At 40.3% G+C, this 15793-nt stretch overlaps 1 protein-coding gene across 1 annotated transcript in view; it reads right to left on the reverse strand.

Moving 5' to 3' along the window:
• Positions 1-15793, reverse strand: part of RASGEF1B (RasGEF domain family, member 1B) — a 38457-nt gene that overhangs the window by 2964 nt on the left and 19700 nt on the right. The window contains exons 5-13 of the mRNA XM_010845911.1: positions 14628-14840; positions 14050-14124; positions 12117-12212; positions 11903-12005; positions 10387-10466; positions 10145-10240; positions 3461-3556; positions 2979-3102; positions 1097-1169 (exon numbers count right to left, since the gene is read on the reverse strand). Of these exons, the coding sequence (XP_010844213.1) occupies positions 1097-1169; positions 2979-3102; positions 3461-3556; positions 10145-10240; positions 10387-10466; positions 11903-12005; positions 12117-12212; positions 14050-14124; positions 14628-14840 (956 nt within the window). The remainder of the gene's footprint in view (positions 1-1096; positions 1170-2978; positions 3103-3460; positions 3557-10144; positions 10241-10386; positions 10467-11902; positions 12006-12116; positions 12213-14049; positions 14125-14627; positions 14841-15793) is intronic.

Raw genomic sequence — 15793 nt, forward strand, 5'->3', positions numbered from 1 at the left:
GCCTGTGTGGTTTTGCAAAGAACCATCGCATACTTCTTTTTTATCTTCCTTGGGGGTGCTCTGCCTTGCCCAACACCTGCATTACCCTCAGTGTCATTGCTCAGCAGCACAAGAACATGTCCAGAGCTGTGGCAGACATGAGGGAGGAGCTAGTGCTCACCCTAAGGCTCACAGAGCAGAAGGGTAAAGAAGAAACAGCTCCAGTCCTTTGCCTATTACCACGATTTGTTCTAACGATAATAAAATTCCAATGCCTCCGTACCTTATCTCTCCTCTATAAAAGGTTCAAAGAAGGCCTAAATTTTCCTTTGAAACAAAATCACACAAAAGCAAATATATCTTAGATACCCTGGTTCATAAAACCTAGCCCTGATCGAGTTTAACGAAGGCTCCCAAATGACTCTGGAAAGAAGAGAAAATGGGCCTGCCAACCTGGTACCAAAAGGCACACACTCCTAGAGTCTCTCAGTAAAAATACACAAACAGCAATTTTGGTTATAGTAATTCTATATCCTGGGCTACTTTCGCCCATTAAAGCATCTCAAGTGGTTAAAAGACAAACTTATCTATCCTAGTTTTGTTCAAAAATACTAATAAAATCACAAAATGTTTAAATTTGAAAAGATTGTGGATTATGTTTCAAGTCCTAACTCTCTCTCAAACCAAAGAGGGGACCAAGATCTAGGCAATAAGTGACGCTCTCAGATTTACTAAACCAATTGGTCTTTTTTATCTCAGGTCAAATAAAATTTTAGTGTTAGAACAATTCTTATCTTTTAGATGAAGAAAATGTGTCAGAGGCCTTTTTAACACACCATGGGGAAATTTCAGTTCCTCATCCCATAAAATACTGGGAGAGAAAAAGCAGCAGAGAGTCACTGTATATCTGCCAGTATTTAAAAAAAAAAAAAAAAGGCAATAAAACTGAAGGATGGCAATGAAGATTTTAAGCCACAAAGATTTAGTAAACACGAGATAAGCTACAGAGAGGACTTGCAACACGCAGGCAGGGACTTCCTACAGCAAGCACGTAGCTTTTTTCACTTAAGGCCAACATGTTTAGATTTGTACAGCAATGAGAAGCAATGAGACTCACCTTAAGGACTTCCATCTGTCTTTCTCTATATGATTTTCAGGTCCTTCACTTTCATAGGATGCCAAGTAGAGAGCTACAATCAACCAAAAGGAAGAATGCATGAATGCGGAAGTCTTCTTCTGATACATTACCCACCTCCATTCATCCCCCATTCAACCTCAGCCAAACCCTACAGCTAAGCACACTCTTTAAAACACTGAATTACAATTGGGAAGCTTTAGAAACACAGAACACTACTTTGCCCCTGCTGGACGCTCTCAACAAAACACCAGGGGCCTCTAGACCAAAAAAGCAGTTGGTTAAGTAAGACAATTTATTATTATTATCTGTTAAAGGGATACTTGTGAAAGACATGCAAAGTCTGACATGCCCACAGCATATCTCCCAGGTTCTATTTTTTTAAAAGCTTATTTATATATCTATATATTTTTTTAAATTTATTTTTGGCTGGCCTGTGGGGGGCTTTTTCCCTAGCTGCAGCAAGCGGGGGCAACTCTCTGTTGCAGTGAGAGGGCTTTTCACTGTGGTGGCTTCTCTTGTTGCAGAGCACGAGCTCCAGGATGCTCAGGCTTCAGCAGCTGCAGCACGTGGGCTCAGGAGTTGCAGTTCCCGGGCTCTAGAGCACAGGCTCAATAGTTGTGGAGTGTGGGCTTAGCTGCTCCACAGCATGTGGGATCTTCCCAGACCAGGGACTGAACTCTGTATCTCCTGCATTGGCAGGCAGATTCTTTACCACTAAGCCGCCAGGGAAGCCCATAACTAATACAATTTTTGAGGCAAAAAAAAAAAAAGCTTATAAAGGCAAGCCACAGGACTGGAATATACGCTCACATTTATACTCTTTACAAAAAGGAGGACTGGGATGGGGAGCCTTTTCTGCTGGACTGATTTATTGATTTGGCTGTGCCGGGTCTTAGCTGTGGCACATGGGCTCTTCAATCTTCACTGTGGCACATGCGATCCAGTTCCCTGATCTGGGATCACACCCAGGCCCTCTGTACTGGGAGTGCAGAGTCTTAGCCACTGGACCACCAGGGCTTTTAAAAAGACTCCCGGACCCCTGTTAGCTTTTAAAAAGACCTTTTAGCAGGTAAAAAGTTAGGGTTTTTAGGTCAATTTTTCACTCTTCTAATGTTTTCACTTTAATTTTAAGTCAAAAAGATTTCCAAAGCTTTAAAACCTTGGTATTAATCTTGCCTTCAGAGGTTAGTAACAATCAAGCCCTCTCTGGAATAGATCTTATTAATTCAAAATGTTCTTTAGTCATTATCATAAACACTATCAATCTACCATGAGAAATAGTTAATAGTGCAATTGATTTGTATAATATTAGGCTATAATAGAGTAATATAATCAATCCCCAAGTCTTTTACAAACTTTAAATATCCAGTCAGTTTTTCTGGTACACAATCACTGTTTCTGTCTCAAAGTCCCTAATGTTTTAACAGGTTAAGACTTTCCATGGTTTATTTTTTACAAATAGCAGCGGGTAGCAACTGCTTTGTTTTTAAAGTTTATCTTGAATATCAACATGTCATGAAACACCTTTTTTCTCCATTAAAGCAAGCCTGAACAAGGGGAAAAAAATCCCTCAGTAACTTTCCATTTGTGCCCCAAAGCTCTGCAGATCTAATATTATAAAAATTTTGTTTAAACACAGAAATGTACTATTTGTGGCTGAAGAGTGACTGAGTGCCTGACTCAAATATTTTAGGGATAAATCACACAGTTTTTTTGTGCAACAGAAAACTCAAGATGGAACAGGTCAGAACACAGGCTTCATACTACATAAGGAACCAGACACCAAGCATTTAATACACTGATTTCCTGATTGTAGGTTCTACAGATCCTGGTAGCAGTCACAGCTTAACAGGCTACCCACCATCTTCACTGAAGACTGGTACTGTGAGCAGATGCTGTAAGATCTTCCGGTCCCTCTCAAATGGGCACTCCACTTGTTTCCACGTCATGAATTCACTCACTTGTTTGGCCAGTTCCCAAAATTTCTACAAAAGAATCAAATGAAAGTTGAATTGAAAGGCAGTTGTCAAAAATCATGAGCTTGGATGATTTAATGTTCTCTTCTGGCTTCTAATCTTCTTAACTACATCATTTTCTTAATTTAAGAAAAATCAGCTATTGGTATTTTTAGGTAGTGGTGAAAAGTTACTCAAATATCTCTGGATAAGAATAATAATGGTGTAGCTAATTTATCCTACTCAGCACTGTTATCTTCTCACAGATTAGCAAGGAAAGAGAAAACTTGGTTTGAGAACTTCAGAATCAAGCTCAGATGGCCTGGGCTCTCTGCACTTGGTAGAGAGGCTGGTCCTCTGCGCTCAGATTTTTGCAACCTACCCTTACCTCAAAGTTGACATGGCCGTTGGGAAGGCGGTTGGCACAGCCCTCATTGAGGAAATAAATATCTTTGATTAACAGACTGAAGAATGGTATCACAATCTAGAGAAAACAAAAAGATTCTGGTTTGTTTTGGGCAAATAAACATTTAGTCTCTCATCAAACAATACAAGACATCAATGAAGGGATTACATAGTTGCTGTTCAGTTGCTCAGTCATGTCCAACTCTTTGCAGCCCCATGGACTGCAGCACGCCAGGCTCCCCATCCCTCACCATTTCCCATAGTAGGCTGCCATTGATTAGGGTGGGTGCAGTGTTTTGCTGACCTCCCATGACAGCCATTTCCTTCTTTACATAATTTTTCTGAACATGCGAATGCTGTTAATAACCAAAACGAAGCAAAGATGAGTGGCAATGGGAGATGGATGGATTCAGGTTGTTTTCCTTATTTTTCTCAACATAATAGCACAGAGTAAAATCTGAAAGTTCTCGTTATAATCAAAGGGACAAGATCTAAAGGACTCTTACTTTTCATTCAGTTAGAACCAAATAATAGAATACCTGCCACCGCAGGTACAAAGATTTTTTTTTTAATGTTTATTTACTTGGCTGTGCTGGGTCTTAGCTGCAGCATTCAGAATCTTTGAGTTGCAGCCTATGGGGTCTAGTTCCCTGACCAGGGCTTGAACCTGGGCCCCTTACATTGGAAGCACAGAGTGTCAGTCACTGGACCACCAGGGAAGTCCCACAGGTACTAAGATTTTAAAATATGTGACCCATCTGTCTGTGAGGGTCTGTACTTTTTCTATCATTTACACATCTACATTTTAGATGATGTTTCTTTTTAGAGGAACATTTTCTTTTCCCTTGAAGAACTGTATATATGCTCAGTTATTCAGTCGTGTCTGACTCTTTGCAGTCTCATGGACTGTAACCTGCCAGGCTCTTCTGTCCATGGAATTTTCCAGGCAAGAATACTGGAGTGGGTTGCCATTTCCTCCTTCAGGGGATCTTCCCGAAGTAGGGATTGAACCTGCATCTCCTGAGTCACCTGCATTGACAGGTGACTCTTTAACACTGAGCCACCTGGGAAGCCCTTTCTCTTGTACACACCGCTTAAGATAACATGAGAACTGGGAGTTTTCAGTAATAGTTGCTACAAACTTCCTATTGAGCAAATCTGGCCTTGTATGTCAGAACAAGTAGATACCTGCTGTCTTGGGAAAGCACCAAAGCAGTATAATACCTTGCACAACAGTTGTGAGGGAGGCCCAGGTGAGGGGGGATATGCATGTGCAAGTTAATAGTTGTTTAAAAAACAACGAGCCTTCTTTAGTAAGCCTTTCCTGCCTTACATCTTTGGTGTGCTAGAGTGGTATTTAACGAATTAACCTAAAATCATAATCTCTGAGACAGTATCCTAATTCCTGCTAAATCCAGAAGGAACAAAGAATAAGACTCTCTGTTCTTCCCCTTTGTAACTTCTACTTTCTCTCAAATGCTAACATGCTTTTGAAGATTCTAAATTTGCGACAGTGCAAACGATGCTGCAAACACCCGTGGGTGGGCCTATGCTGTTTACCCAAGAGCAGGTTTTTGAAGTTTTCCCAAGCTTATGACTCATGTGGTACATCTATCCTAGATGAAGGGGAGGTCTGGAAAACATATGTTTTGGCTTATACACAAAAATATTAGCATACATTTTCACTTCTAGAGAGAAATTCAGATTTTCCCCTAAAGTCATTTAAAAAAGATAGGCTTTGATTATTTTTTTGTTTTACTGATTTTTTGACAGCACTTTTGAATGTACTTAAAATTTTTTTTTTTAATTTACTTCTTTATTTTACTCTTTTTGCTGCACTCGGTCTTTGTGGCTGCATGGGTTTTCTCTAGATGCAGTGAGTAGGGGCTACTCTCTAGCTGTGCTGTGCGGGCTTCTCATGGTAGTGGCTTCTCTTGTTGCGGATCATGGACTCTAGGTGAGCAGGCTTCAGCAGTTGTAGCTCATGGGCTCAGCTGGACCTGAGGCATGTGGGATCATTCTGAGCCAGGGATCAAACCGGCATCCCTTGCACTGCAAGGCGGATTCTTAACCACTAGACCAGCAGGGAAGCCCTGAATTATTTGCTATTGTCTGGAAGTCTCTAAACTGAATTCGTAAAGGTCCCTTCATAACCTTCTCATAATTTTACTGGCTATTTTTTCTATTATTTTAGAACTAAACAGCCATCACCACAAAGATAAAAGCACATCTGCACCTCACTTCTTTGCAAGACCACCTGTGCCTGCAAGGTGTTGGGCTTTGCCTCTGCCAGATTCAAATGCCTGAACTGAGAGGCAGCCTCTCAGTTTCAAATCTGGCTCCACACTCGACTGGCCATATAAACCATGAGTCTGCCAACTGTGGCCCACAGGCCAGCCCATCTCATCACCTGTTTTGGAATGGCCTAGAGGTCACGCAGTTTACATTTTTAAATGGCTGGGGAAAGAGCAAAAGAATAATATTTCATGAGCATGAAGTTAAAATTCCAGTGTCCAGACAGCTTTCGTGTGAAACAGTCACATTCATCCACTCACCTGCACATCACCTACATCAGCTTTTGTGCCACTCTGTCTGAGCTCAGTAGTTGCAACAGAAACTGTGCAATTTACAAAGCCTAAAATATTTATGATCTGGTCGCTAAGAGAAAAAGTTTGCCAACCCCAGGTATAAGGCTAACGTACTAAGAAAGCCTAGTTTCTTCACTTTAAAATGGAAACAGTGCCTCACTGAGTTGTGGCAAGGATTAAATAATACAAAACTGACCTCAATTAAGCATCCCCCCCCAAACCCACGGGCCCCATACAAGGGGACAAATACTGCTGATGGATCATCATCAGGAAAATGAGGACTGAATTATAATTAAGGTGGACCTACATATGGTACTGATGACTCACTGTCTTACAAGGATATTTAAACTCTTCAGAAGTTCTTGTCACATGCCTCTAGCTAGGTGGCAGAGGCTATAACATATGTGAGTTTTGCATTCATGGTGTGTGCCATACAATCCAGTCTTTTTTAAAAAATAAAATTTACTTGAACCAGAAAAAAAAAGAAGAACAATTCACTTATTTCCCCCATTCCCTACCTCACGTCTCTGACAACCATCAATCTGTTCTCTCTATCAATAAGCTTGTCTTAAAATGAAAAAAAAAATTATATATATATACACACATATATATACATTTAGATCTCACATATAAGAGAGATCATACAGTACTTGTCTTTCTCAATCTGATTTATTTCACTTTATGTCTTCCAGTTTTACCCATGTTACCACAAATGGTAAAACCTCATTCATTTTAATAGCTGAATAATATTCCATTATGTATATAATGAATAGATTGCAATACATATATATTTGTATGTATATATTTTATATATACGTATGTGTGTGTATATATGTATGTATACATAAATTACAATTTCTTCATCCATCAGTGGACAAGACTGTTTTCATATCTTGGCTTTGTAAAAAATGCTGCAATGAACATGAGGTACATATATCTTTCTGAATTAAATGGTGTTTTTGATATGCTTGGATTCCCAAAAGTGGAATTGCTGGACTGATCCACCATTGATTGTCAGAACTACTTTTCCAAGATGCAGCAAGAGAAATAATCTCCCTTATTATTCCTGCTCTGTTCCTGATGCCCATATGCTAGACAGAGCGGACTCACAAGCTCCTTCACCTTCTCATTTCCTCATGAATGGTTCCCTTCAGATCGGCAGCCCCTACCAAATCCACCACAGTAAAAATCAGGAGACTACAAGGACTCTGGATTTCCAGAGCTAAGGTGGACATATAGGCTACTAACAGGAACAAAAGTTTGGTTTCTGAGAAGTCTTTCGATGAAGGCTTTCATGGGAAAACTTCTCAAGTAGTAATGTTTCCTAATTCCCTTTCACAATATTCTAAATTCAGAAACTTGGCAGCTACACCTTAAAGGAGTTATCAGTTCCACACCTAGACATGAATGGTGATGAGGAGGAATAAGTTCCCACGATCAGAAATGGGATGGTAAAAGTATTTAAAACCATACACTCACATGAGGAGTGGTGAAAAACCAGGAGACACAAGGACTCAGAGGAAAAACAGCTATTTAAGGATCATTTAACAGCCCCTATGTGACAGACAGATTTAATCTGTTCTATGATGTGGTTCCTAGAGAGAAACCACATCGGCCACATAAACATAATTCAAAGAATATCAAAGATTGTATTACTCTCGTCATGTTTCCAGGAAGACTTTAAAATAGGCAATAACTCAGAGGTAAAGAGTTTACCCTCACTTCAAAAAAAGAAAAAAAGATTCCAATTCTCTTGAATCAAAGATGGCTCTTATCCCCCCAAATGCTTTCATTCATAGACTTGGAGGACAACTGTGAACTAGAAATGTCATATTTTTAAAAAATTGGTGGTGATACCATTTGTTTTATGAACTGCAGAATACAATCCATATGCTCAGACAGAACTGGTTTAAGAAAAAAATGAAATTAAAGTCGACAATTTATTCAATGACAGAAAGGGTAAATACTGTTTTTCTGGAAAAAGCTATCAGAGCCCCACAAGTACAACATTCACTGAGATCTTGGTTGGGGGGGTTGGCCAGTGCTGCAGCTTCAGACTTAGTGGTAAAGAATATACCCTCCAATGCAGGAGACACAGGAGACTCGGGTTCAATCCCTGGGTTGGGAAGAACCCCTGGAGGAGGAACTGACAACCCACTCCAGTATTCCTGCCTGAAAAATCCCATGGACAGCGGAGCCTGGTGGGCTATATAGTCCATGGGGTCGCAGTGAGTCGGACACGACCGAGTGACCGAGTAGGCATGCATACGTGCACGCAGTTCCTGATTGACAGAGATGACTCTACAGCTGCTTCCTCCCTTGGACAGAGACCCCTGTAACTCACAAAGGTTCTGCAGAGAAAGCCTTGCACATTCTGGGTGCTGGTATCCTCCCACAAGTCTGCTCATTTTCTGAAGCATAAAAAGCTTCTGATTAGATTTTTTTCAATCTAGTCATGGAAGTACTGAGATGTGGAAAAGTAGTACTGACCCAGAGGGATGGTGTGGGGAGGGAGGAGGGAGGAGGGTTCAGGATGGGGAGCACGTGTATACCTGTGGCGGATTCATTTTGATATTTGGCAAAACTAATACAATTATGTAAAGTTTTAAAATAAAATAAAATTAAAAACAAACAAACAAACAAACAAAAGCTCATATAGGGACTTCTCTGGTGGTCCAGTGGTTGAGACTCCAGACTCCCAATGCACGGGACCTGGGTTTGATCCTTGGTCAGGGAACTAGATACCACATGCCATAACTGACATCCGGAGCAGCCAAATAAATAAAACATTAAAATAATAAAAATAAAAGCTTATATACTCCCTGGGGCTAAATTGAGATAGTCATCTCTGCTTCATCCCCACTCCGACCTTGCTTCTTTATTTAAAAAATTAATGTATTTACAATAGCTCTCAAACATGATCAGAACCAATATTTTCGATTTTGATGAGAAGCAGTTTAGCATGCTTAAAAGATGGGGTTTCTTTTTGCATTTGTTTTCATTTTAGATCACGGAGGCTGAAGCTTTTGAGGGTGAGTGACCAAGAGGGCCTAAAATCTTGTATCCTCATTTTCTTTGATTTGTTGGAGCATATAGTTCAAGTTAAAAGATGGGGTAGAACCTAAGCAGAAAATTGTTTTCACCAAGCAACCTTCATCAGCCCATTTACTGTAACCAAGTATTTACTTCTCAAATAACATGATTTCCTAATGTCAAAATGACTTCTGCTTCCCATGTATGAAATGTGGGTAAAGGCCCTTCCAAGTCAGGAGCACGGCTGATCCAGGACGGTGTGAAATGTTTAAGGATAGGGCAGGTAGCATGCAGACCATTCATTTCTCAGACCTCATCCTGGCACTTTTCCTGCCACCCACATACCCAATTAGTAACAGCAGGCCTAATGCTACAGCAACTAACCTACTTTCTGAAAATAAATGACTTAACCATGGGAGGTAAGCTAATTCTTTAGAAGATTACATTAAGTCAGCTACCTTGTACAGAGCTTAAATGTCTGTATTCCATTAAATCAAATTACTCTCTAATGCCATTAGTCATCTTAACGTAGGACTTAATTTATTGCTTGAAACACAACCATGACACATTACAAAATAATCACTTAAATAATGCAATAATAACGTTTGCAAAGCTCGCTACCAAGTTACCTTCCCCTTTCCTCCTCCTTCTTTAGCATCCCCCCTCCCTATGTGGCAAGTGAGAAACATGTCTACAGCATATGAACTTTCTTTCTTAGATCTAAACAGGTAAAAGCAGCTGAGTACAGTGCATTTCAGGGCTTCTCCGGAAGCTCAATGGTAAAGAATCTGCCTGTAAGGCAGGAGCTGCAGGAGACACGGCTTCAGTCTCTGGGTGGAAAAGATCCCCTGGCGGAGGGGATGGCAACCCACTCCAATATTCTTGCCTGGAGAATCCCCATGGACAGAGGAGTGTGGTGGACTACAGTCCGTAAGTTCACAAAGAGTCAGACACAACTGAAACGACTTAGCACGCACACACACACACTGCATTTCAGTGCAACACGTGGCAACTGTACCACGAATAAGACTTGTTTAAACACATACCTTCTCTCTGCTGCTATGAGCAGTTAAAGACCTTTGTGCTGCCCCACGAAGAGCTGTTCGATAATTATAGAAATTGCTCGAAGGGTCCATTTGATGCTGTAGACAAAAGAGAGGAGAATATGAACTACACACTTCTCACCTGCAGAAAGTTTATGAGATCATACTTTAAATGCTGGATTCAAAAAGTCCAAATAATTCCGGGCCAAAATGTTACTTAACAGCAAGAGATCCGCTTCACATACCTCAAGAACATCGAACTTGGCAGTCTTCACTTTGGCCCAAGTTTTTTTCAGTCGAGAGACAGGGCTCATGTTCATGCCAGCTTCCGATTACAATGGAAGGCGAGAAAAAGAAAGTGGAAACGGAGAAATCAGAGAAGTCATTGTAAGGTACATTCTGAAAAAGTGTTCATTACTAAGTAAAAGGAAGTTAGCTTTATTTGAAAAAAAAAAAAAAAACTTGCCAAACGACTTTCCAAAGTAGCTGTCCCATTTCACAACCCCACCCAGGTCTGAGAATTCTACTTGGTCCATAATCCTCACAATATTTGGTTCAACCAGTCTTGTTAATTTCAGTTACTCCAGTGTGTGAAATGTATTTCACTGTGATTCTAATTTTAATTTGTATTTTTCTGATGACTAATGACGTAGAGCTTCTTTTCATATACTGTCTGGCCATCAGCGTATCTTCTTTTATGAACTGCTCATGTATTTTGCCCTTGTTTTCACTGGGTTATTTGTCTACATCATGTTGCTCTGTAGGGTCGTTTACAGAGTTTGAATACAAGTGTTCAGCTAGATGTATTACAAATACTTTCTCCTGTGACATAAATTGCCCTGACATTTTCTTAATAGTACAAGAGGGAAATTAGGTAATCTTCTGTTACCTAGACTGTGGGCCGTTGAAGTCCCTGATTTAGATGACTTTTCTGTTCACTATTTTTGTGCAGTAAGCCAGACAATAAGCTGAAGATTCACCAGTTACTTTTATGGGGGAGACGAGGGGGAAAAAAGATTTTTTAAGGGAAAAAGGGATTCATGAGGGGGGTTATTAAAATTAAAATTATTAAATTAAATTCAATAGATTCTCTGGCTTCAAACTGACCCTGATTCTAAACAGCCAGGTAAATATTCATATATTTACTGAGTACTTATAATGTGTAAGATAGCCATATCGTTTATCATATAAATCAGGATATTTTTAAATGAAACAGTCATTATCAATAATCATAGCAAGAAAACAGGTATAAACTGGAAAAAAAAAAGAAGATACAGTGTTACCCCCATGCCCTATGTTTATTGAATGAATAGTCGCTGGCATTAAAAATCCTTGTGAGGCTAATGAGGTCAGCAGATGACAAGTACTAGGAACACGGGTAGTTAGAAAATGTTCCAGTTTCTCAGGCCAACCTCTTGTCTTACCAGTGGAATCATTTGATTTACTCTCAGATCATGTTTCTATAATGCTTGATACACAAGCTTCTCAAACACTTTCTAAAATCCTTAATTTAGGCAAATATCTTTTAAATATTCAGATGAAGATTAACTAAACGTATTCCATGAATTCTTATATACTTATAAAAGATTAAACATATTTGTATCAGTTTGTATATTTAAAGCTTTCTGATCATTCTGAAACAAGTCTGGATTAATAAGTACAGTTTTCATGAACAAAACTGTACTATTTGCTAATTCTTAGGGGGTCCATTTCACAGAACCTATACAAACAAAGGAAACATATCTCTCAGAAAACACTCACAGATTATTGCCATCAAGGAATTGAAGTTGCCAATGTTAAAACACTCCCGAGCCACGTCAATGAAATACTCAATCATCCTTGCTCGATGCTTCTTCTTTACAGGCTGTACAGAATGAGAAGAAAGAGAGCAGTTGTCCAACATGTAGGCCCAACAAATATAAAGGAAGTATGAAAAAGTAAGATAGAGGGCTGGGAGAAAAATTCATTTTCTCACCATGCAGATTTCTGTAGCAACCAAGTAGCTGAGGCGATTAAACCATTCCACGTAGGCTTCTAAGTTCCGTGTTTTCTTCCGTTCACTGTAGCAACTCTATTGAGAAAGTAAAATGAGCAGATGAGTTGGAGGATAAAAGGGTGTATGAGGCTCTTGTTTTTGTCAGATATGGGCCTTTATTCTCAGTTTATGAATTAGGAAGACTTTTGAGGATGGCGGGGCAGTAGGGAGGGGAAAAAGAGAACAAACCCCTAATAGTCTTGACTCTCCCGCGTGTGTGTCTGCTATGTCACTTCAGTCCTGTCTGACTCTTTGTGACACTCATGGATTGTACTGTCCATGGAATTTCCCAGGCAAGAATACTGGAGGGGGTTTCCAGGCCCTTCTCCAGGGGATCTTCCTGGTCCAGGGATCGAACATGCATGTCTAAGATCTCCTGCATTGGCAGGCAGGTTCTTTACCGCTAGTGCCACCGGGGAAGCCCATAACTCTCAATACAGAAGTATCAGTCTCTTAGTATAGTCCTGTGAAAACCTGAAGATCTAGAAACCTATTCTGCTGCATTCATGGCAGTGCCTTCTCTCCCAGGAAACTAAATTACTCCGGGTGAGAACAGTCCTCAGAAGTACCATTCCCAAATATATATATATACCTATGTATTGGCTGCATTCTAAAACAATCTTGACCAATTAATAGGGGTGTGACTACCTACTGCTATTCACATAGCATGGAGGAGCTGAGAGTATAGAGGTCTAGAAAATTTTCTCTTAAGATTAAATCTAGGAGATAATTTTGGAACACTGTGTAGCAAGAAACTAGTATATTCCAAGGTAGGTAAAGGGGAAGTTTACACTGTCCCGGTTTTTGGAGAGTGGGTGACATATTGTTCAAAAGCAAAAAGAAGTTAAGCTCATCTCAGAGTTCAAGGCCAAGCTTAAACAGGTTAATTACACCCCTCTTTCCTTCCTTCCAAATGAGGCAAACAAAAAAGTCCACTAGCCTCTATTGCAAAACCTGATCTTCACTTCCTGTACTGAGCGAAACTATTCTAAGGCCGGAAAACAGCTGCTGCCCCTACTCTGAAAGAGGAGCTTTCATTAGTGGGTGATACAGTTTTTGCCTAATACTCCTGGAGGTAACGCGAGGAAAAGTTTCTTATGTGTGTGTACACCAGCCTTACAGCCATGTCTACCATCAATTGCTGACCATATGGGCTGCACTCAGGCAACAAACGTGCCATGAGGGATGCACCTTAAAACAAGAGGCAGAGCAGTAAAGACCTGTCCTTAGCACACTGGACATGCATCCTGTCTTTACCGCCCCTGCTACTGTTGAATCATGAACAGAGCATCCTCTTGTATTTTCTTTCTGACTTAATCTGCTAAAACCATTATCCTTTATCTCCTACCTTCATCACTACAAATGCCTGCATCTACTTGCTTATTAAATTTCCCAATAAGGAGAGAGAGAGAGAGGATAAAAGTTGGTGATAGGGTAAGAATACTGTTATGGCACTTGGAGACCACACTCAAGAATAAAAATGCAATGAATCAGACATGGCTGAAAAAAAAAAAATCTTTCTGAGGGAGTTTCCTGGTGATCTAGTAGTTAAGATTAAGACTCCGTGCTTCCACTGGAGGGGGCATGGGTTCGATCCCTGGTTGAGGAACTAAGATCCCACATGGTGTGTAGGATGATCAAAAAAAAAAAGCCTCGTGCACAAAGTGCAGGCATACCTCAGAGATATTGCGGGTTTGGCTCCAGACTACCACAATAAAACAAATATCGCAATACCATGAATTTTAAAAAAACAACTTCCTGATCTTTAAAACCTAAAACAAAATTGTTCCAATTTCTGTCTCTCATACCCACTATCATGGACTAAAGAATTCCATTTCCAACTTCAGGGCTAACCTCTGGGTAGACCCATTACCTTGTCATTGTCCAAAGGGTCCTTCTGCACAAAGGCTTGTACAAATTCTTCTGGGCCAATGTAATTGAGCCTCTCCTGAAACACAAACCCAACACTATTGAAGAAACACAAGCTTCAGCGGTATTGAAGAAAAGGAGAAGGAATGGTCTTTCCATTCTGTCTATTAATTTCTGCCACTATCCTCATTTTTAACAGGCAACTTGTAAAATGAGCCTTTAACCTTCAAAACCGTCATCATCTTTAAGATCTGAGCAGAGACAGTTTTCTGCTTGGGTCAATGTATATATTAGAAAGTAAAAGGCTGAGCGAGCAATGGAAAAATTCATTAGAGGGGTAACATGAGGAAGGTCAATAACCTCTTCGCTCTTGCTTAGTATTTATTTTAAAGTGAATTCTCAAAATATCAGAAACAGTCATACACAAATATCTAAACAAAACATGCTGCTGCTATTTCATAGATTAGCTCCCATTTGGATTATTTTCACCTCTCCCTTGACATTACTGCCAATGAACATGCTATCTGGTTACCACGGCAAACCAAGTCTGGGTTATAAAGACAAGGATGACAACGGCCTCACCAGCTCTATGTGAGTCAGCTGCTGGGCCAACGTGTAAGGGTCACTGCAGACAGTGATGATGTCCCTTTGGATGGACTGTGGTTTGGTCTTGAGAACTGTGAGTCGATCTGTCGACGTGGAACTGATTTTGGCCAGAACTTCCTCATACTGGCTGAGTGCGGCCAGCTTGCGGATCAGACACTGGATCATCTGCTGGACATTCTTCCGATATGTCTGCCAGGAAACAAGCAAAGGATGACCTCCTCACTCTGCCTGTGCATCCACACCACAAACTCAAGAGATCTGCACTTGATGCTCTTACTTTGATGCTGGATAGCCACCTTGGTGGAGGGCAGTTAGAGGCAGTCAGTTTTGCTCTAACAATTTAAAAGACACATATACATACGGTGTCTTTTCAGACCCGCAAGATTTAGTTCTTTCCTTGGGTTGCTCTTGGGAGTGCGACTCAAGTTGGGCCATGAAACAACTACAGTGATATTTTAGATGAGCTATTGAGGGAATTCCATATAATAGGAACCACATACAACTAATGTTCTCTGGAGTGAAATAGGAACCTATTGGTTTTCTTCTGGGAGGTGAAGATGCACAGATCTCAAGTCAGAGCATCCTTTTCCTAATTCTTTTTCTTTAGGCCCACCTTCTTGATTTTTCTACTTCTAACATTCCCAATCACATTTGTCTAAGTACAAACAACTATTTGTCAGAAATACACCATCACTTCCTACTCAGCCCCTAACCACCTTCCTGACTTCTACATATAACATGCGTCCCCACCAAAAGAAGCCTTGGATATTCCTTTTTGGTATCTGACCTCCATTCGGCTCGTGTCTGTTTTTGTCACACTCATGAGTCAGCGCTAATGTTTACAATCAAATTCTTTCACATGGCAATTCTCCCCGTAATGCTACTACCAGCTGCTGCCTGGTTTGTGACTACATCATGCTACAGCCACGCACTAAGATAAATTAGTATTAAAAGCAATGCACGTATTATAGATAAATGTAACCTCTTGACTTTTAAAATAGTTATTAAGTCCAAAAAATAACTCCACAATCAATCCCTAGGGGGCAGTTATCATGATGTAAGTTAGGGGTATTCTTTTATTCTTCCTTTTCCAGCCAAAAATTGCCAAACACTTAGCCATCTAAGTCAACTGTGACGCTGGT

Source organism: Bison bison, unplaced genomic scaffold (assembly GCF_000754665.1).
Source record: "Bison bison bison isolate TAMUID 2011002044 unplaced genomic scaffold, Bison_UMD1.0 scf7180017864228, whole genome shotgun sequence".
NCBI lineage: Eukaryota > Metazoa > Chordata > Mammalia > Artiodactyla > Bovidae > Bison > Bison bison.